This window comes from Vombatus ursinus, unplaced genomic scaffold, assembly GCF_900497805.2.
Source record: "Vombatus ursinus unplaced genomic scaffold, bare-nosed wombat genome assembly UNPS02005659.1, whole genome shotgun sequence".
NCBI lineage: Eukaryota > Metazoa > Chordata > Mammalia > Diprotodontia > Vombatidae > Vombatus > Vombatus ursinus.
Genome location: NW_020945437.1, coordinates 18,101,377 through 18,123,994, shown reverse-complemented (window position 1 = coordinate 18,123,994; position 22,618 = coordinate 18,101,377). Strand labels below are relative to the sequence as shown.

General features: G+C 42.6%; 1 protein-coding gene across 1 annotated transcript in view; it reads right to left on the bottom strand.

Annotated features, from left to right (window-relative positions):
* The window catches only part of GAB2 (GRB2 associated binding protein 2), a 253,798-nt gene that overhangs the window by 96,652 nt on the left and 134,528 nt on the right, over nucleotides 1-22,618 (bottom strand). The window contains exon 2 of the mRNA XM_027848228.1: nucleotides 3,994-4,294. Coding sequence (XP_027704029.1) covers nucleotides 3,994-4,294 — 301 coding nt within the window. The remainder of the gene's footprint in view (nucleotides 1-3,993; nucleotides 4,295-22,618) is intronic.

The window sequence follows — 22,618 nt, the reverse complement described above, 5'->3', positions numbered from 1 at the left end:
AGAGAGAGAGAGAGAGAGAGAGAGAGAGGGAGGAAAGGAGGGGGAGGGGAGAAGAGAGGAAAAAGGAAAGGAGAGGAGAAGTAGAGAGAGGGAAGGAGCACTGGCCTTTGAGTCAGGAAGACCTGGGTTCAAGTGCTACCTTGGACGTAACACTTTCTGCGTGACCTTCCATTAACCCTTCTCGATGCTCTAGGTGACCCTCTATGAGATGAGGGTTTCCTTATCAGAAGTTCCCAACACCAATGAAATCACAAGGGATTTCACTACGGGTGAGGGGTGGGGGGGAGATGGCAAGATGCCTAGACAGGATGAAGTTTCCTGCTGGGCAGCTGGATGGCTACAAGGCACGATCTAGGTAGGACTAGCTAGGGACGGTGGATTAGTTGAGTTTGCTTTCAGCCCACGATCCTCACAATAGCTAGTATTTATATGGAACCTGAAAGCTTGCTAAGCAATTTCTGTAGATTATCTCATTTAAGCCTCATGGTAACCCTATGAAGTTTTATTATCCCTCCACTACCACCTTTTTTTTTTTTTAAACAGATGGGGAAACTGAGGCTCTGACAGGTTAAGAGGCTTGCCCGAGGTCACAACTGACCCCAGGTCTCATGACTCCAGAGCTCCTGCTCCTCAGGACTGAGCCTCTGTCCTCAGCTACACCTGCTTTTCAAAAGCTTACTAACGGAAAAACTAAATAGGTTACACAAATGAATTTTTTTTTTAACACACCCCAAGCATAGGCCCTCACCAGATGAAAGATAATACTATTCTCACTGTAAAGATCTCACAAAAGATGCTAATGATCCCTATTAACAGCTATTAATAGCTCTAACAAGACAGTTAAATAAACAAACCTGGAATGCTATCTCCTGAGATAATCCCCTGGAAAGGAACAAACTGAAGCAATGTTTACCTTGAGAGACAAGGTAAGTCCCTGAAGAAGACCAGGGAACACCCACTCTCTTTCTCTCACTCGGGACAAAGACTCATGGGAAAGTGATTTGTCTCTTATATTTTCTGGCCTCTTCTCAGTAAGGTTTTTAGTGTTTAACTGTTTCAGGGGACACCCTGGCCCCCAAAATGCACATCTTGGTGGCCCAAACATCTAGCATTAAGGTGGCCCAGTATATAGAGTGCTAGACTTAAAATCGGGAAACCCCCGAGTTCAAATCCAATCTCAGACCTTTATTAGCTGTGTGACCCTGGACATCTGCCTCAGTTTCCTAATTTGTAAAATAGGGATAGTAATAGCACCCATCTCTCTGGATAATTATTATTATTATTAGGAAAGATTCATCATCATCATGATTGGTATCATTTATAGAACATTTTAATGTTTGCAAAGCACTTTGTGTGTTTAGTTTGATTCTCACAACAACTGTGGAAGGTAGGTACTCTGATATCCCCATTTTAGAGATGAAGAAACAGACTGAGAGCAGCAATTAAGTGACCTTCTCTGGGTCACGTAACTGAGGCAGGCTTCGAATAAGTCTATCTATTACAATGCCTAGTACTTAGTGAGGCTGTCCCTCGTAGGACACATACCCTCTAGCTGCACTGGGACCCTTTTATTGTCTTCATTAGGCATGATGGTACTCACCTACATTTCATAAAGATTTTTTCTTACAATGACCCAGGGAGACTGGTAACATTGGTATCCCCATTGTGCAGGCAGGGAAACTGAGTCTGAAGAAGTGCCTATAATTTGTATTGGTGCCAGGACTCAAACTCATGTTACCTGACTGTACTTCCATTAAGGTTGACAACGAACTTTATTCAAAACAACTCTGTGAGATTAATAGTGTGAGCATGATTGTGTTTATTTTATAGAGGAGGACACTGAAGCCCAGAGAGGTAAACTTGCCCAAGGTCACATGGCTGGGAAATTTCAGAGCCTTTACTCCGCGGAAAGTCTTCTGGCTCCAAGTCCAGGGCTCCCTTCACTCCATCATATTTTGAAAGGCAAGAGCCTGCCTGAGCTCTCAAGGAGCTCACAGTCTAATGGGAAAGACAACATGCAAATAGGCTGGGGCAATACTAAAGGTCTGTTGTACTAGAAAGGTGGTGGGAGGGCTGGTCATGGAGCGAGAACCAGGGAAAGCAGACTGATGGCCAGCCCAGTGCTCCACAGGCCTCGGTCCCATGTCCACAGACCTAGAGGATACCCTCAAGATGTTGAGTGGTCAGTCCCCCTGTGGACATTTTACACGGAAAACAGTCACAGTCTAAGAAGGTGGAGATGGGGTGCTATCGATACCATCGGAGAGAGTGATCATATCAATGCAGTCACAGAACAATCAAAGTAAAAAGCAATAAGCATGGGTTTTATTATATCTTGAGGCAGGCATTCTCCTTTGTGAGAATTGCTCTCCAATTCAATAAAAGGAGACTATATAAAAATTTGATTCTATTTACAGAAATTCACTTTAGAGCCAATTCCCCCCCCACCCCCATCCCCTAGCACATACATCCCTGCTCCATAAATCACAGGATTTAGGAGTTGGAAGGGGCCTTGGTGACTATTGTTTAAACTAACTCACCCACTAAGAGACCAGCCCCTATGACAGACCCAACAGGTGATCAGGAAACAGGCTAGGTAGTGCTAAGTTTCGCCCAAGAAGCGTAGAAATGGTAGGCTCCTTGGGCTGGAAGAAAACTTCCCAGGAGTCCCAGGTGATCATGACTGTGTCACACAGAAGAAATAGCAGTGTCCCCAAAAACATTTTCTAAGCCCTTCCTTATCTTCTTTGATGTGCCTCCTTCAGAGCTCACAGGACCCCCTACCTATTGGCAAAATGAGACTCATATTTCATCTCTCTACCAGGCCTGGTACTTCATAGCTGGAATCCCCACTTTCAGAAGAAGCTGAGGCTGGTAGATCCCTTGAGTTTAGAGGTTCTGAGCTGCAGTGGGGCTAATGCTGATTGGGTGCCCACACTAAGTCAAGCGCAAATACGGTGAGCCCCCAGGAGCAGAGACATACCAGGCTGCCTATGGAGGGAGTAAACAGGTCCAAGATGGAAAAAATGAAATAGATTAAACCTTCTATATCAATCAGTTTTAGGATTGGTCCACAATTGGTCCACTCTGCACTTCCAGCCAAAGTTATGGAGATATTCTTCTCCATCAAAAAGAAGAAGAAGAATCCAAGTACTCCTCAGTTTATGGGACTGGTAAGAAGAAATCTGACTTATTAGTGCTACAATTATTATTACTATTATTCCTCTACAAAAAAAATTTTTTTCTTCAAAATGATCATCCAAACAAACCTCTGTTGGCTCATTACAGTATGGAGTTTACCCTGAGTTACTAAAGGTTATGCCAAAAGAGGTAGGACCTACCCAAATGGAAAAAGGCTTTAAATACAAGCCTCATGACATCCAGTGTATCTGTCATCTCAAGACCAGCCTATCTAAATCTGGAAAAACTTATTCTCAGAGGGCTGGTCACTAGGTGATGAATTTTTTGGCTATGGTGCCTCATGAAACAACCTTTAAAATCATCATCATCATCATCATCATCACCACCACCATCATCACCATCATCATCATCATCATCATCACCACCACCACCACCACCACCACCATCATCACCACCACCACCATCACTATCATCATCATCACCACCACCACCACCACCACCACCATCATCACCACTATCATCACCATTATCATTATCATCATCATCTCTCAAAATATAGATCCCCAGAAGAAGAAAGTAAAGTACATCTCAGCCCCCATCACCCTGTCTGCTCCTCGAGTTATCCCAAAGTAACTTTCAATGACCCTTCAGATGATGATCAGTTTACAACCCTCCAAATGCTTCTATTCAATTACAAAAAGCAATCACCTTATCTACCTGGCAATAGTTCATCAAACACTAAACTTGAATGAATCATAGTAGGATAGTGACTTGTCCCAGGACATGAGGTTTGCCCCCACTTCTTCCTCCCACCCCTCAGCAGCTTTAGAGAGCTGTTTGCCCCGGCAGTACCTGAGTTCTCATCCGACTGGTTGAAGCCGCAGATCTGGCAGATGCTGTGTACCCACTTGTTCATCTCTTCCTCGGTCTCTGCCACCAGGTAGAAGGTGCGGTCACTGGTCTTGATGTCAAATACAAAACTTTCCTGGAGCTCCTTCTTGTTGAAGGTCAGGCCTGCATCCACCTGTTCACAGAAACTGAGGTTGATGACCCGCAAGGGCTTCTTGGAATGGTCATTCTTGTAATATTCCAGCACGTCTGGGTCTCCACTCATCCTCCCGCTGCGAAGAATAAACCAACGCTTCTTCCATGCCTGGGCCACAGCAGGAGAGAGAAGAGAGAGAAATCAGCACCAGTTATTTTTAAACTCACAAGGGGAACGTGGACTAACAGATTCAGGAGATTTGGGTTCCAGCTCCCATTCCAATATTAACAGTGTGTCCCTGAGCAAATCACATCTCTTGTTTATATGATGTCTCCCTCGTTAGACTGTGATCTCCTTGAGGGCAGGGACTGTCTCTTGCCTTTCTCTGTATCCTCAGCCCTTAGCATAGGCCTGGCACTTAGTAGATGCTTAATAAATGCTTGTTGATAGACTGACTATAAGCTCTCAGAGGGTCCTTAGAAACCCTCTAGTCTAATCTCATTTTATAAGGAGGAAACTAAGGCCCAGAGTAAGGTAATGACTTGCTCAAGGTCACAAAGCTAGGTAGGGACAGAGGGTAAACAACAACTTGAGGTTTCCTTAGTCCCAGAGAATGCCTTTGGCTTCTACAGCAAATTGTGTTTGGAAGCCACTAGGCCAAGGACAGGAAACCTTAAGACCATATAGATTTAGAGCTCTCAAAGGTCATTTAGTCCAGAGGGGTCAAACTCCCAAGTGAGGACAAACCCCTTTACTTTACAGATAAGGAAACTGAGGCCCAGAGATGAAGTAGCTTGCTAGAGGTCATAATGACAGTCAAATCCAGGGCTCCTTCTGCCATACCACATTGCCTCTCTCACCCATTGACCAAATTTAGCTCTAAGTTTGATTTCATCTAGCTCATGTATGCATCAAGGGCCAAGTAGTTAAAAATCATGGCATAGTTACTCAGTACTTTATCAGTGACATTCTAAAAGCACTAAGATGAAGATGATACCTCTTGAAACTAGACCTTCTGCACTGTAAAATTTTCCTTTTCTCAGACTGAAAAATGAGGATTCCCAGGATGCCCAAGTTTCCAAAAACAAATATAAAGGATATGTTTAGACACACTTCACAGTCTTAAAGAAAAAAAATTAAGGGGTGGTGGTGGTGTGTGTGGTAACTTTTCAAAAAGTTGGGTTTTAGGAGCTTTCAGGGGCAGCGAATTGGCTCAGTGCATGGAGTGTCAGGCCTAGAGTCAGGAAGAATTGAGTTCAAATCCCACCTCGGACATTTACTAGCTGTGTAACCCTGGGCAAGTCACTTAACCCTGTTTGCCTCAGTTTCCTTATCTGTAAAATGAGTTGGAAAAGGAAATGGCAAACTGCTCCAGTATCTTTGCCAAGAAAACCTCAAATGGGGTCATGTAGAGTTGGACACAACTGAAGAACACAAAGGAGTTGTCAGGGTTTAAACAAATGTAATGCTAGTAAGTGATGAGAATTTTCTTCTTCTCCCCTTTAACTGGCTGGCTAGTGAGTGCCTCAGTCCTGGAAGTCTCTAAGAGGAAGCAGGATGCCCATTTGTCAGGAAGTCTGTGATGATTCCTTCTCTTAATAAGGGCTGGACTCCATGAACTCTAAGGTTCCTTTTAGCTCTGAGATACCAGAATTCTACCACTTTAAGCCATAGAAATGAAGTTTCTTTTTTCGTTCTCTGTGACATTTATTCAATGGTATTTTATGTTCTCTGTTCTTAATTTTAAAAGCCATGAGTGGAACGCCACATACTCCCCAAACAATCCCTAAGACTATATTAAGTCTGTTTTAACACGGGGGCCCTAAATGATTTCTTCCTGGCCCATCATAAGGCCAGGTAGTAAAGGTTCCAACTGGCTTATCCTGATCCAATAAGCCCCAGATCCAATCACTCTTGCCCCTCCTGCTAGTCATTAGTATCACAGGTCAGGAATCAGAAGAATTGAGGTCTCGCCTTACTACTGCTTTACTAGCTGGGTGACCTTGGGCAAGTGAATTTCCTTCTCAGTCTCAGTTTTTTCTTCTGTATATTCTGCTCATTTGCCTAGGTAAGGAGCAAATGAGATGATGCTGATGATGAAGAAGAGGATGAGGAGGAGGACAATACCTTATATTTTTATAGAGCTTTGGTATTTACAAAATGCTTTCTACAGGATAACACTAAGAAACAAATATTACTCATCTCACTTTGCAGATGAAGAAACTGAGGGAGGAAGGGAGAAGGGGATGGAAAGAACCAGGGAGTAGGAAAGTCTCGAGGTGCACAAGGGGAAGAGCTAAAACTTGTGACTGCTGATTTAGTCCCATGACTTTATGTTACAGATGAGGAAACACCGTTAAGAAAAGGTGAAGTGATTTCCCAAGGTCACACAGGAAGTTTGTGGCAGGGCTAAATGTTGTTGTTCAGTCATTGTTCAGTCATTTTCAGTCATGTCCAACTCTTTGTAACTCCATTAGGGGTTTTCTTGGCCAAGATACTGGAGTGGTTTGCCTTTTCCTTCTCCAGTTGTTTTACAGATGAAGAAACTGAGACAAACAGGGTTAAGTGACTTGCCTAGGGTCACACAGCTAGTAAATGTCTGAGGCCAGATTTGAATTCAGGTCTTCCTGACTCCAGGTCCAGGGCTCTATCCACTGGGCCACCTAGCTACCCTAAGGCTAAATGGAGGGACCACTAAAATGTTCTTAACCACAAAGAAGGGAGAAAGGAAGAAGTCAGAGAGGTGTAGTGGCCTGAAAGTTTCAAAGCCAGGTTTTTGTCCTGGTTCTGCTGAAAGTGAGACAGAAAGTGTGTGTGTGTGTGTGTGTGTGTGTGTGTGTGTGTGTGTGTGTATTCAAGTCTCACCTTCACAGACAGGTGCCAGACTCTAAGCTAGTCATAACATCACAGGATTTAAAGCTGGAAGGGGTCATTTAATCCCATCTCTTTCTTTGATAGAGAAGAAAAGGAAAGGGGATAGGATAACCTGGCCGCAGACACATGACTGCTAAGTAGAAGACCCAGAATTCAAAGTAAGTCCTCTGGTCTCTCTACCCCATCACTTAAGCACTCAAAGCTTCAATTTGCTCACCTGTAAAATTAGGATGCTAATCCTTGCTCTGTCTCATACATAGGGCATTTCTGAAGACCCAATGACAAAACACAGACGAGAAAACACATTGGAAATTGTAAACACTATAGAAACGTAAGCTACTGATTATTATTTTTATCTAATCGATAAACAAGCATTTACTGAGCATCTCCTAGGTGCTGGGCACTCTGCCCCATGCTGGGAGAGACAAAGATAGAAAGAAAACAGCTCCTGCCCTCAAGGGGCTTACACTCTACACTCTGTCAGAGGAGGAGGAAGAGGATTATGATGCTTCAACGCGACAAGGAGCCAGCTTTTTCCCCAAGTGTGGATCTTCTCTCTGCTGATATAGATTTAAGCTCCTCTGGTAGGCACAATGGATAGAGGGTGGGCCCTAGAGTCAGAAAGACTCCCCTTCCTGAGTTCATGCCTGGCCTCAGACACTTACATACAGAGTATATGACTCTGGACAAGTCACTTAGCCCTGTTTGCCTCAGTTTCCACACCTGCAGCATGAGTTGAAGAAGGAAATAGCAAACCACTTGAGAATCTCGGCCAAGAAAATCCCAAAAGAGGTCAAGAAGAGTCAGACATGACCGAAAACAACTAAATAACACTACCACCACCTTTCAGTAAACAGTTTCATGAGTTTCTGTAGCCAAAAATGCCAGATCCCTAAGGACCAACTCTCTGAGAAGTCTCCCTAAACTGACTAGGCTGGAGGACTAACCCATAAGTCCAATCATTTTCAAGCCTGGCAGGACCTGCCATAGTTTATACTCCACTAGCATAAATTTTGGGACCCTAGGGTCCCATCCATGTCATGATGGAACATTAGAGGAAGGCCTCAGTGGAAGGTTGTTATTATCATCAGTCATCCACCATTGTGAGGCAAGGAGGCAAGCCTCCCTCATGGCTAGCAGGCACTTTGTCCAACATCCCCCACCTAGCGGGCTGGATAAATCCCCCCCTTCCCCCTGCCCCTGCCCCTGCTTAAAGACTTACCTTCCTATTGTTAGTACTGGGCACTTGAGAAAAATGTGTTTGCCATAGATAATCTCAGGGCTTGTCAGCCCGGGCTGTCCTGAGCCAACAGCATGGGCTGATAAATGGTTTATTGTAGATCTGTTGCTGGGCCTTTGCCAAGCCAAGCAGAGCTGTTTTGATTCTGGTCCTAAGGTTCTTGTGTCTCCTTTGCTGCGGCCCTCCCTCCCCTCCTTCCTACCACCTCCTCCCTTCTCCACCTGCCATGCTTTTCTTTATCCAACACGGTATGGGTAAGAATGCAAAAGCTTGCTTACTCTCTTTCTCATTGAATGATAGAAGCTCATGTTTCTACAGCTTTAGGTCGGTGATATGTTTTCCTTATAACAACCCTGAGAGGGAAGGAGTGAATGAATTATTACTCTCTTTTTCACAAATGAGAAAATGAGGGCTGGAAAAATGAGGTGACTTGAGAAAGGTCACACAGTTTATTGAGGTCAAAGTTAGGGGAAACAGGTGCCAATTGGCAAGAGAGGAAGCTCACCATGGTGTACCATAATGGGATCCATCCATCAATCAACAAGTATTTATTAAGCATCTACTAGGTACCAGATCCTGTGTTTGGTGTTGGGATATACGGAGGCAAAAATGGAACAGGTCCTGCTCTCAAGAAGCTTATCCTCTATTGGGGGAACAATATGTACAAATAAGAGAATATTCAGAATAAATATATTCAAAAGAAACATGAGGTAGTTAGGGAACATGAAGAACTAGCAGTTTGGGAGAGGATCAGGGAAGGTTTTATGGAGAAGGAAAACAGGGATTCTAAAAATCACTGGTAAAGAAGGAGCATATCCTAGACATGGGTGATGGCCAACGCAAAGGCACAGAATGGAATGCTCCTGTGTGAGCAGGAGAGAACAGGCCAGTTTGGTTGGACCACTGAGGGTGGGGAGAAGGGACTGGAAAGACAGGGTGAGGCCAAATTGTGAAGATCTTTTTTTCTTTAATAAGTTTTTATCGATTTTTTTTAATGTTACCCTGGTTTCCCAGTATCCCTCCTCCCCCCTCTCTCAGAGGTTGATGAGGGCTTGAGTTAAGGCTGTGACTATGTGAGCAGAGAAAAGGGCTCAGATGGGAGAAATATTGGAGGTGGAGAAAAACAGTGCAGGGGGAGTACCAAGGAGGAAAGGCTGTATTAGTGCAACAGAGAGATCAGGAAATAGGAAGATCAAGACCAACAGATGTGGTCATTGGTAATTTGTGACAGCACAGCTTTAGCTGGGCGGCAGATGACATTAGAAACCAAACTGTGGAGTCAAGAAGTGAAGCCAGAAGAGGCAGCTAGGTGGTGCAGTGGATAGAGGGCCAGACTTGAAGGTAGGAGGACCTGAGTTCAAATCTAGCTGCAGATACACACTACTATGCGATCCTGGGTAAATCACTTAACCCTGATTGCCTCAAAAAAAAAGTGAAGGCAGAAGGTATAGATGGCTTTATCTATGATTACAGAAATCATACCCTTCATCTTCATCCTCAAAACAAGAAGCAACATGGGGTCTGGACATCTTGGCCCAGGTCCTGCCTTTGAGACATACTTGCTGTATCACCTTGGGCAAGTTACAAGCTCACAGAAAAACAAAAGAACCAATACTGCAAACTAATGTTAACTTATGTTCATATAGAGCTTTAAGGTGTATGAAGGTTGTTCCTCACAATGATTCTGGGAGGAAGAAAGTGGGAGGTATTATTATCATCCCCATTTTACAGGTTAGGAAACTGAAGTTCTGAGAGATGACTTTGTCATGGTCACACGGGATAAGGACACAGATTGGAACTGGGATTTCACCAACATAAGGAGCTCCCGCTACTGATTCAAGTCAGCCCCCTTTCTGCAATTTACCACCAGCCATTCTGAGAGCAAGGGAGAGGTTAAGTGACCTGCCCACGTGTGTCTGGGTACAACTCGAACTCAAGTCTCCTGGGCTGGTGGTCAGCTCTTAGAGGATCCACAATGCTGCACTGTCTCCCCACGGCCAAGAAACTACCAAGTGTCTGAATGTCTTTTACTAGATCTGTCTCTAAATCCAGTGATCTTCACGTGCGATAAGGGAAGAAAATCCTCCAGCTCGCACCCAAGTCTCTGCTTGTTTTACTGAAACGAAAGAAACGGGAGCTGCTAATATGATCATGAAAAATACAGTTGTAAAGGGCATCAAGAGGCTTAGATAAAAGGTGTGAGGCCAGAGTATTCTTTTGAGAGACAGGTATTCCATGTGAATCTGAAAGACAGTGGGATGATGCTGTGATCTCTGGATTCAGTCTTATAGTGGAAAAAATGGCCAAATCTCACATGTCTAGGATATAAAAGAATAGCCCAATATGAGAATGAAAAAGATAATACTGTAAAAGAGCAACTCAATTCCCAAATGTAGCACATTATGATGTCCAAAGTGCCTTATATCCATCCATTGCCTTATTTCACCTGGTCCTCCTACATGGTCTGTGAGGTGGGAAGTCCAAGGATTATTGTTGTTGCTGAGACATTTCAGTCATGTCTGAGTCTTCATGACCCCATTTGGGGTTTTCATGGCAAAGATATTGGAGTGGTTTGCCATTTCCTTCTCCAGCGCTGAGGAAACTGAAGCAAACAGGGTGAGGTGACTCGCCCAGGGTCACACAGCTAATAAGTGTCTGAAGCCAGATTTGAACTCAGGAAGAGAGACTCCAGGCCTAGCACTCTATCCACTGCACCACTCGCCACCACTCATCCAAGGATTATTCTTACCATTTTAAAGAGGAGGGACCTTTAGATCAGAGAGACGAAGGGACCCAGATCCAATCACGTAGAGAGTGAGCTGCACAGCTGGTATCGAAACCCACTGACTGATTGCTAAGCCGGTGTTCTTTCCATGGTACCCTATGCTTCCATAAAGCCTCCCCAATTAGATAATGGCTAACTTACATGATCAAAGCTGAAGTCAGCCATCTGTTGTCCCCATAACTCTCACAGAACCATCAGAATCTCAAATTTCTCATCAGCTTCATTCCGTTATCATGAGGATATTTGGGCACAAGTACATTAAACAGATCTTTTAAGTGATTTCTCACAACTCTCCCTTCTCCCTCCTCCCATTTACCTGGGGACTATGACCAGCATGGATTGGGATAGGATGGGAGGGATAAATGAGAACTTCTCTGAGGAGATAGACATTGTGATGGTAACTTAAAAGTACTGAAACTGGACAGTACTGAGTGAAATCATCTAGTCTAACCCTCTCCTTTTACACAGGGGGAAACTGAGCCCCAGAGATGTGACGTTTCAGGCCAAAGGACACATAAGGAGCAAAACTGGGATTCCAACCAAAGTCCTCTGACTCGGAATCCAGGGCTCTTTGCAAAGCTACAGCAAGAATTCATAAAGAACTTTTCTTTCAGGATTTCAGCCTTCTGAAAAAGAGGAAAAAAGCCAACAGAATGACCTAAAAGTCACTGAGCATGGGCTTTGGAAATTTGCCCCACAGTGCCAGCCACAGGAAACCCTGGCTGAGAAGGTGGGTGTGGGTCTTGGCACCAGGGGGAAAAGAATTGCTACCACAAGAAAAAAACCCCACTAAAACCAAAATATTTACAAGTACTGCACAGAATTGAGGGCTGCAAGTTAATCAAGACACATTTTTTTTTAAGGATGATGTTTTTAATAGATGTCTCCATATCATATCAAATACTCAAGTATCGAACACGTGTAACAAAATTTTTTTAAAATATTGAGACCTAGAAGAGAAGATTAAAATCATATGGGAAATGGTGGAAGGGAGGGAAGATTGAAGAATAAATGAATGAATAAATGAAGCATTTATTTATTTAGCCAAAGTGCTGTATTAAGGCCCAGGGATACAAAAAAAGGAAACAAAAAAGTCTGTTTTCAAGGTGCTTACATTCTCACATGGAAAGACAACACACAGTGAAATGGAGGCCAGTTTTGGAAGAATCGACAAGGAAGCTTATTCATGGAATAATTGAATTACCTGTCTACAAACTGGATTGGAAAGTGAGGAGTCGGGGCATCATGAAAAGTTAACTTGGTGGCTGAGTTAGAAATGGTGACTGGTCACTAACCAGGGAGTTTCATGGTGTGAGCTTGAATATCAGTTTGCAGGTAAAGTTTGGAGTTCAGGAACCCCATAGCTTAAAGATGACCTAAAGGAAATAGGATAAGATCAAGACAGATTTCTTAAGCACCTACTATGTGCCTGGTTTCATTCGGGGTGCTAGGAATACAAAGATAAAAATCAAAGAGATCTTGGTAATCATTTGATTCAAATCCTTCATTTTCCTGATAAGGAAACTAAATACTACAGAAGGAAAAGGATTCAACCACATACTCAAGTTACAGAATTAAACATATATTTTTTGAAAATGGCCAGTGTGGAAGTTTGGTGTACTTGACCATGCACGTATGTCACCAGTGGCATGGCTATTCTTTTTCTTTTTCAATGGTGGGAGTTGGGGAACGTGGGGGGAGGGAAAGAAAATAAATTTGTTCATCAAGAAAAAAATAAAAAATGAAATAAAATTGGTGTCAATAAAAAATAACAATAAACAAATAAAATGAAGGGGTTGGGACAAGATGAGCCTTTCCTGTTCTAGAATGCAGAACAGCCTGTTGTGGAAGGAAGGGGATTACCTAACACAAGAGTTCTTCACATGGAGGCTAGATGGTCAGATTAGTTACAGGGAATAATCTTGTTCAGGTATGGGCTAGTTTAACTGGCTTCTGTAGTCCCTTCTAACTCTGTGATTCTGTTCTGGGTTCAAATCTCAGCTCTGTTACTTAATTAAATGGGTGATCTTCAACAAGCCAGTTTATTTCACTGAGCCTCAGTTTCCTCTTCTACGAAATGTGGGCATTGGAGTAGATTATCTCTAAGCCTCTTCCAATTCTAAATCCTATTATTCTATGATTTTAGAACACTGAATAGTAGAGCCAGAAGAAACTTCAGAGCTCGAAGGGTCTAACCCCATCATTTTATCTAGGAAATCAAGCTTCTGAGAAGGGATGTGTCCAAGGTTGTGCACCAAATGAGCTTCAGGGCTGGGAATCAAAGCCAGACATCAGATCTGTCCCTATGGAGCTGGCTCTTTTCATTGCACCAAACTTAATCTGGCCTTGTCACCCTCCTGCACACATGGGGGTGTATGTGTGTGTGTGTGTACAGAATAAGAAATAACAGATGTGAAAAGGCTTGTTCAGGAGAGGGAGGTAGGAATAATGTGCTATGCTGTCACCTTGCCCTAGCCCTCCTCCTAGCTCTGTGCTAATCCACTGCCCAATGAGCTGTGCCCTGGCCAGTGAGGAAAGGGCAGGGGATAATGTGCCAGCTGGGAAGGGAGGAGAAGACAGGGGAAGGAAAGGGAGGATGGCTGAGCCAGAAGGTGGGAGTATTCCAGGCAAGTGGAGGGGGCCTTGTCACCGCAATAAACGTCCACCACCACCCCACCACTCCTAATGCTGGGATTTTCCACCACTGCTGAGAGACATAACACAGAAGGCCCAGTAATGCTTGTTAAGCAAAGAGAAATAATTAGCCAACTCAGACATGGTGCTTCTGTTTAGCTTTTCTATTTGTAAATTGAATTGTTTATGTAAGGGCTTCTGCCTTGATTGGAGTCCTGAGTACATAAAACCCAGCTTGCCCTCTAAATATCAAAGACCCAGACCTGATAAACATTAATTCAGGTGAAAAGTCATGTCAACAAGCATCTATCACGCCTACGTTTGTGCCAGGCATTATGCTAAGTGCCAGGGACACAAAGAGAGGCAAAAACAAGAAAAAAAAAACAGTCCCTGACCTCAAGGTGGTCACAATTCAACAGGGGAAAAGGCATGCAAACCTCTAGGTGTAAACCAGATGTATACGGGATAAATTGGAAACAATTTCAGAGGGAAGGAAGACTAAGAAAGGCTTCTTGCAGAAGGTGAGATTTTAGCTGGGACTTGATGGAAGCCAGGAGTTAAAGATGAGGAGAGAGGTAATTCCTGGCATCAGGGACAGCCAGAGTGTCACTGGGTCAGTAGGGTATGAGGAGGGGAATAAGGAGTGAGAAGATTGGAATGGCAGGAAGGAGCCAGGCTGCAAAGGGCTTTAAAAGTGAAACCGAGGACTTTATATTTATGTTAAGAATCATAAATTTGTGTAATGATGGAGCTATAAGCAAAGCAACTTTATAAAAGGGACCACAAAACAGTAAAGCTATATCGAACATCCGAGCTGGGAGAAAGACTCCAACCTTTTTACTTTGTAGATGAGAAAACTAAGGGCGAGAAGCATAGTGACTTGCCCAGTATGAGCTTATGGCAGTCATCGCTCCTGACTCTCATCTAGACCTTTTCCTACTATGGCACACCTAATTCTGTCATCAGGAGGAAACTGTCCCTCTTTCAAAAGGGACTGCCCCTTCCCTCTGACATCCCCATAAGGTCCCTGAGACAAAAGCCTTAAGATTTTGTTTAAAGCTAAGGGATGGTGACACCTCAATGAATAGGAGAGCTATTAACCAAATGCTGATACAGCCTGTGACATTTTGATAGACTGTTCGTACTATTACTGATGATAATTTGCTAGCATTTATACAATGCTTTGAGGTTTGCAAAGTACTTTACCTATATTCCCTAATGTGATCCTCACAGCAAATCCTGGAAAGTAAGTGTTATTATTATCGCCTTTTACAGATGAGGAAAATGAGGCAAAGAAAGGTTAAGTGACTTGTCCAAAAGTCACACCACTGGCAAGGACTGAGGCAGGATTTGACTCCACAGACTTTATCATCTGAAGGGACCTTAGAACAATGTGACAGCTAGAAGGAAGGGGCTCTCTGTAACACCTAGTTCAGGTGTGTGGAATTTTCTGGATACCTCAAATGCACAGTCTGCATACCTGTCCATACAAGCGTGATATCTACCGGCCAATAACAGAGAACGTGAAATGGTTGGTTGTGCCTGCTGGGCTATAGCCTGAGGAGGACCCGGAGACTGATCTCTAATGAAAAAAGGTCTGATCTCACTGAACCCCTTCATTTTACATGGTTTCTGGGTCCCTGTTATTCCATGTAGGCCCCCTCCCAAGCCAATATTTTGTTTCTTGATGATCAAGACACGGCATTAAACACATAGTACCATATTTGGGGAGGGCTTCTTTTGTCTGGGTGGCTGATGTCCAACACAGGGGTTGGCTATGGCACTGAGAAGCTGCATTCGATTACTCCAACCCAATGACTTTCCCTTTTCTAAACTCCTACATCTGTGCCACAAAATATTCCATGTCATTCTAATAAATCTTGACTTGGATTTAGTTTTCTTGCAAGTGCCATCAAAGGCAGTACTAGGACAAACAGGTCACTGACTTCACAATATATGGAAGAACTTGCTACCCCAAAGGAATGGTGAGATCATGGGTGGCTGGAAAGCCAAGGCTAGATGGTCACTTGTTGATGCTGTAGAGGGAATTTCTGTTGAAGTATGGACCTGAACTAGAATGCCTCCAAGATTCCTTCTAACTTCCAATTCCAACCTGCAGGTTTCCCACCCCTGATCTAGAATATCTACTACTAACTAGACTATAAGTGTCTTAAGGGCAAGGACTGCATTTCACACTTTTTGATAGAATCAAGGATGAGACTATCTGTCTACAAACACCATAGTGCCTAATTCAGCAATGAACACACAGAAATGTGTAAGATAAAGATTTTTTTTTTTTGCTTTTCTTCACTTCATTTCACGCGCAGAAAAAGACCAGAATCAGGTATATATTATATAATTATAATTATAATTATAAACAGGTTTGTAATTATGTGTGGGCAGCTAGGTGGTGTAGGAGACAGAAGTGTCAGGCTTAGAGTCTGATTCCTGATTCATCTTCCTGAGTTCAAATCTGGCCTCAGACACTTACTGGGTGACCCTGGGCAAGTCACTTATCCCTGTTTGCCTTAGTTTCCTCATCTGTAAAATGAGCTGGAGAAGGAAATGGCAAAGCACTTCAACATCTTTGCCAAGAAAACATCAAGTGGGATCATGAAGAGTTAGACATGACTGAAACGACTCAACTACAGTCAGACATGACTGAACATCAACTATCATAATTTTGTTTCATAAATGACAGATTCCTCCCCACCCCGCACCCCGAGATATCATATTCAGCCCCAATCCAGGCCAGAAGTAGAATGGGCTGCCGCCATAGGAGATGGCCGGTTCCTCCTCACTGAAATGCTTCAACCAAAAGATGATCGTCCAAAAGGTCAGGGAGGGCATTTTTGTTGTGGTATGCACCAACTTAGGTTTCTGAAGCCCCTTAAAACTCCGAGATTCTCTGATTCTGCCCTGATCTCTCCCCTCCAATACTTCCAACTGCCTACCATGTATCTCTACCTGAACGTAACACTAGCGTGTCTACATATGGGTCGATAAATATTTATTAAGCACCTACTATGTGCCAGTTAATGTGCTGAGTGCTGAAGATACAAAGAATAGGAAAAGACAGTCCCTGTTGTCAAGGAGCTCACAAGCTAATGTGGTAGAAGATACATTCAAAACTGAATTCATGATCTTCCAATCTAAACCTGCCTCTCCTCTCAACTTCCCTTTGCTGTATGTCTCCCTAGTCTTTAGGGGGTGGACTAAAGGGATGGAATGAGACATACATTGTCAGACGCGGTCAACGTGGTTTGTTCAGCTGAATTGTATTTATTTGTTCCAAGTGTAACATCTGCTTTATATGCCTCTCCTACAGAGGCTACAGTTACTGTTAATTTGGCTTTAAGAGCACATAGGGCATTGTGAAAATGATGGCAAGGGTTCTTTGGTGGGAGGCTGGGGGACAGAGGGTCTTTGGGAAGTGAAAGCAATGTTAAAAGAGCACAAAAAATATACTTATGTAAGAACCATAATCTTACAATATGCTGTTTAATTGGAAAATGAGGGGATGTCCATCAATTGGAGAATGGCTGAGCAAGTTGTGGTATATGAATGTAATGGAATACTATTGTTCCATAAGAAATGATGAGCAGGCAGACTTCAGAAAAACCTAGAAAGACTTACATGAACTGATGCTGAGTGAAGTGAGCAGAATCAGGGAAACATTGTACATAGCAACAGCCACATTGTGTGATGACTGACTTTGATAGACTTAGCTCTTCTCAGCAATGTAAGCATTTAAGACAACTCCAAAAGACTCATGATGAAAATTGCTACCCACATCCAGAGAAGAACTCTGGAGTCAGAATGCAGATGGAACCATACTATTTGTTCTTTTCTTTTGCTGTTTTGTTTTGTTTCTTCTTTCTCATGGTTCCTCCCATTAGTTCTAATTCTTTACATCATGACTAATGTGAAAATATGTTTAATAAGAATGTATAAGTAGAACCTATATCAGATTGCCCATGGTCTTGAGGAGGAGGAAGGAGAGGCGGGGGAGAAAATTAAAAACTCAAAATTTTATGGAAGTGAATGTTGAAAGGCAAAAATAATTTAATTTTAAAATATATACATGTGTGTATATATCCATATACATACATACACACATATATATTATATATAAAAAGCACTGGACTTGGAGTCAATAGATTTCCAGTCAAATCATGGTTGTGTGACCATTAGCAAGACACTTAGTCAATTTCCCTGAGCTTCAAAATAAAGGTACTATTTACACTACCTTCTCATAATTATTAAACTTTCTATGGAAAGGTGAGTTATGATTAATGATGATAATGATGATGATGAAGCTTTTTCTGACTTTCTCAACTGCAACAGACCCCATCCTTCTTCAAATTTTTCTATGGCAATTACCCTAGATATCTTTTCTACATCTATTATTTTCCCAGGTACTATTCTTAGTTCTATATATATAGTATCCTTATTAGATTATAAACTCCTTAAATGTCCACCATTTTAACCTGCCAAAATCTTTTTAGATGCTGTCTTCCAATGTGTTGGCTATGTGATGACACACTCTGTGTCATCTGAAAATGCAATGTGCATGTCATCTACATGTTCAGCCAAGTATAATCATACACTCCCTACCTCCCAGGACTATTGTGAAGAAAACTCTTTTAAATTGTTTTAGTCATGTCTGACTCTTTGTGACCCCAATTGGGGTTTTCTTGGCAAAGATACTGGAGTGGTTTGCCATTTCCTTCTCCAGTTCATTTTATAGATGAGGAAACTGAGGCAAACAGGGTTAAGTGGCTTGCTCAGGGTCACAAAGCTATTAAATGTCTGAGGCTGGATTTGAATTCAGGTCTTCCTGACTCCAGGCCTCACACTCTATCCACTGTACCACCTAGCTGCCCCATAAGAAGTATGACATAAATAATGCTACCCAACATATAAGTACATGTATACATATGTATATGTGTGTATGTATGTGTATACATATACACATGTATATGTGTATATATCACTTTAGCGTTTCCACAGCTCTTTATAAAATATTACCACAATTATTACAATATTGCATAATATTAAAACTCACATTTTTACAGCATGTAATGGTTTACAAAGTGTTTTCTCCACAACAACTCTATGAGGTAGGGAAGTCTGGTGTTACTTATCCACTTTACTGAGTTAGGTGGTATAGTGGATTGAGCCCCCAGGAGTGGAGTCAGAAAGACCTAAGTTAAAATCCAGCCTCTGATACTGACTAGCTGTGTCACACCGGGCAAATCACATAACCTCTGGCTGCTTCTGTTTCTGTAATGGTACCTACCCACCCCGGGAGAATAAAATGAGATAATATCTGTAAAGCACTCAGCACAGTTGCTGATATATAGTAGGTGCTTAATAAATGCTTATTCCCTTCCCGAAGCTCCATATGAGTTTTACCCACAGTCCTGTGGTTAGTTCAGCATTGGTGTTCAAAGCCTGGTTTTCTGACTTCAAGTCCAGAGTTCTTTCCATTGAACTGAGGTGCTTCCTTAGGCTTGGACAGCTAGCTACCCAGTAGAAAAGATAAATTTCCCTTCTTTTCACTAACATGACCTTGCTAATAAAACACTCTGGGGAATTCTTAACAATGCTGCTTGGGGCTCAAATAGATTCCAGCCCTTTTCTAATCACCCATATTATTGGTACAACAAAAAGCAATGAGGTTTATAACATGCATACATAAGTTATTTAAATATATTCTGCATAGAGCCAGGCCCTCGGTGTGGGCCTAACTGATCCAGTATTTCAAACACATTTCAAACATATTTAGTGCTCGCAGAGAACTCACTATCTATCTCCCCTCCCTGCTTGGAATGTGGTTATCTGATGTAATGGTGGCCACAGCTGTGTTCTTATCAGACACACTGTGATTTTTTTTTTTAAAGGGCAACTTTTCCCAGCCCCAGCCAGCACCTCACATATCAGGGCATAATAAAACTTGCAACTGAAGGCCTTGATGTTATCGGTCCATTTTCTCAGCAGCAACCTCCCATGAAAAGTGCAGGATCGACAATTTGAAGCAGGTGGAAGCTTTTGGGATCATCTAAACCAGCCATCCCCTCATTTTACAGAGCAAGTTGTGGAGGCCTAGAGAGGGGGACATCTTTTGCCCTAGGAGCATATGGCAAGGCAAAGACTCCGAGCAGGGTCCTGTAAGTCCCAACCTAGAGCTCTATTCACTACACCAAGCTGTCTGACCAAGGACATTACATCTCTGTGAACAATAGCCCTCCATGGATACTGCCCTGACTATGAGTTGATTGGATAACAAATAAGCTGAACTAAAGGAGGGGTAGGAAGCGATTCCAGATTAATCCTGCAGCTTCCAGGGTTGGGTTTCAGAGCAAACCATCCCTAGGTTCTGCTCAATTAATTAAAAGCAGCCTCTACTACCATGAAGGAACTGGCCCAGACAGGTTTCTTCTCACACTAACACCTATGCTCTGAGTTCTAACAGCCTATGTTCTGAGGTTCCTAGAGTGCTAACATTCTGTATTCTAACACTCTGTGCTCTGAGTTCTAACAGTCTATGTTCTGGGGTTCTGATCAGTGCTAACATTCTATATTCTAACACTCTATGTTCTGTGTTCCAATGTTCCTTCCAGCTCTACCAGTCTATGATTATGAATGACTGAGGTTTGGAGGGGATGGAGGGGTAAGATCAGGGAGGAGCCAGAGCTAAAGAGAGGATAAGAGGGTGACTTAAAGAAGAATTAGAGATAGCTGGAAGGAGCAATATTCCAAAAGCCAATGCCTGCCTTGCCTCCAGTAGCTAACAGGCACCTTATTATACAGGGATGCAGGGGAGGTGGCTGTAGCTTCCAGAGCTCCAGACCCAAAGCATCTGAGAGCAGATTAAGGCTTCAAAGCCTTTAAGATGCTGGAAAAATCTTTAGCAGTGATGGCTTCCCATTTTCCAGGCTGATAATTTACCAGTTTATCATTCTGTGAAAATTATATAATTTTGTACAGATGTACAAATTGTATAATCAATCAAGAGATGATGGGGATGAGAGAGAGAATCACAGGAATGGGCGGGGGTGAGGGTCAGAATGGGCAGACGTATGGGAGCAGGGCAGGGTTTGTCACATACTTGGAACTACAAGCAAGTTAGCCTGCCTACTGTAGAGAATGAGTGAGGGGGAATAATATGTAATAAGCCTGAAAAAATGGCTTGGAATCAGACTGTGAAGGCCCTTAAATGTCATATAGAGGAACAGGTATTTTCTCTTGGAGGCAATGGGAAGCCACCAAAGTTTTTTGAGCAGCTGGAGTCACGTGGTCAAACTCCCACTTTAGGAATATAAATTTGGTAGCTCTGTGGAAGATGATTAGGACAGAAAGAAGCTGGATGCAATCAAACCAATTACCAGGCTGTTCCAAAGGCTCAGGCAAACAAGAGGCGATAAGGCCCTGAACTAAGTTGTAGGGTGCACTTCCCCAGGGAGATTTATTGCACTTTGCACCAATGACTGCCAACATGTGATGCATACGTGATGCACAGCATGCATTCCTTCTTGGTACACACTTGCTATCTGTCCCAAGGTCCGAGTGTTGTGGGAGTCAGGAATATTGGAGGACATACCCAAACAGAATCTTACTGTATAGATAGGTAACCATCTCTCTGCAGGCCAAGTCCTCCTAACTCAGTAAAGCAGGCTGGAATAGAGCCAAGTTCATTGTGATGAGATTCAGGAGAACCCAGGTCTCATCACCACTTTGGTATGTGACCTCCACTTCGGCCAGCCTCAAGTGAAATGAGGGAGGGGTTGGATGAGATTAGAATGGTCTCCAAAGTCCTAACAATCCCTGAGAACACTGGCTCGGTAGTGACCCTGGGGCTGGCAGAGGAAGGTATTTCTACTCTTCAATCTGGCTACGTTTTACATAGATTAAGCTATCTATTTTAGATTACAAATTCCTAAAATGCAAGGACTGTATGGACCTGAGGACCCAGCTATATATCTGGTAGTTTTCCCAGCAAAGGCTGGTCCCACCATTTTAAGAACTCTCCCAGCTCTCTATTTCTACCATAAACAATGAACGAGAGATCTAGATACTTGGGTTCTCCTTAACCTACCCGTATCGCTCTGGGCAGGCAAGTTCTCCTCTCTGGATTTCAGTTTCCTTCTCTGTCAAATGAGGTGTGAAGATTAAATGGTGTCTCAAATCAAATCTCTTGCTCTGAGCACCTATGATTCCATGGTTTAATAAAAACTTTGTGTCCATAGCCTAGATAATGGTTAAATACATGCTGTTACATGAAAGTAATGGCATATTACTGTTCAATGAAGAAATGATGAATAAGAAGAATGCAGAGGAGCAACCATGATTCCTCGGAGGACTGATGATGAAGTGTGTTTTACCCACCTCCTAAGAGAGGGGGAAAGAGTCAAGATGCTGGATGGGAGAGACATCTCTGGACCTGCCTAGTCAATATGAGAGCATGTTTTGTATGACTATGTATATTAGTTATGAGGGTTTTCATTTTCATTTTTTCTCTTAAGTTGGGGGACTAAGAGGAAGAGAAAATAAATGCTCATTATTTGAAAAAAATTAAATAAAATTTAAAAAGAGAATCAAGAAATGCATGGGAAAACTTACATGAACTGATGCAAAGTAAAGTAAGCCACAAAAACACACACAAAAACACTACAAGAGAAATGGAAAGGGCAAAACCAAAAACCAGCAAAGAAAGAAAGAAACTGAATACTCTACAATAATAATAATGATGATGCTCAAGCTCTAACCCATAAAGGAGGGTAAAAAATACACTTCCTCCTCATCAATTTAGAGCTGGAAGGGACCTTAGAGGTCATGAGTCCAATCAATTCATTTTATAGATCAAATAAGGAATATACATATATATGTATATGTATGTATGTATATGCATATCTTAAGCACTCTGCAAACCTTAAAGTACTCTAAAAATTTTAGC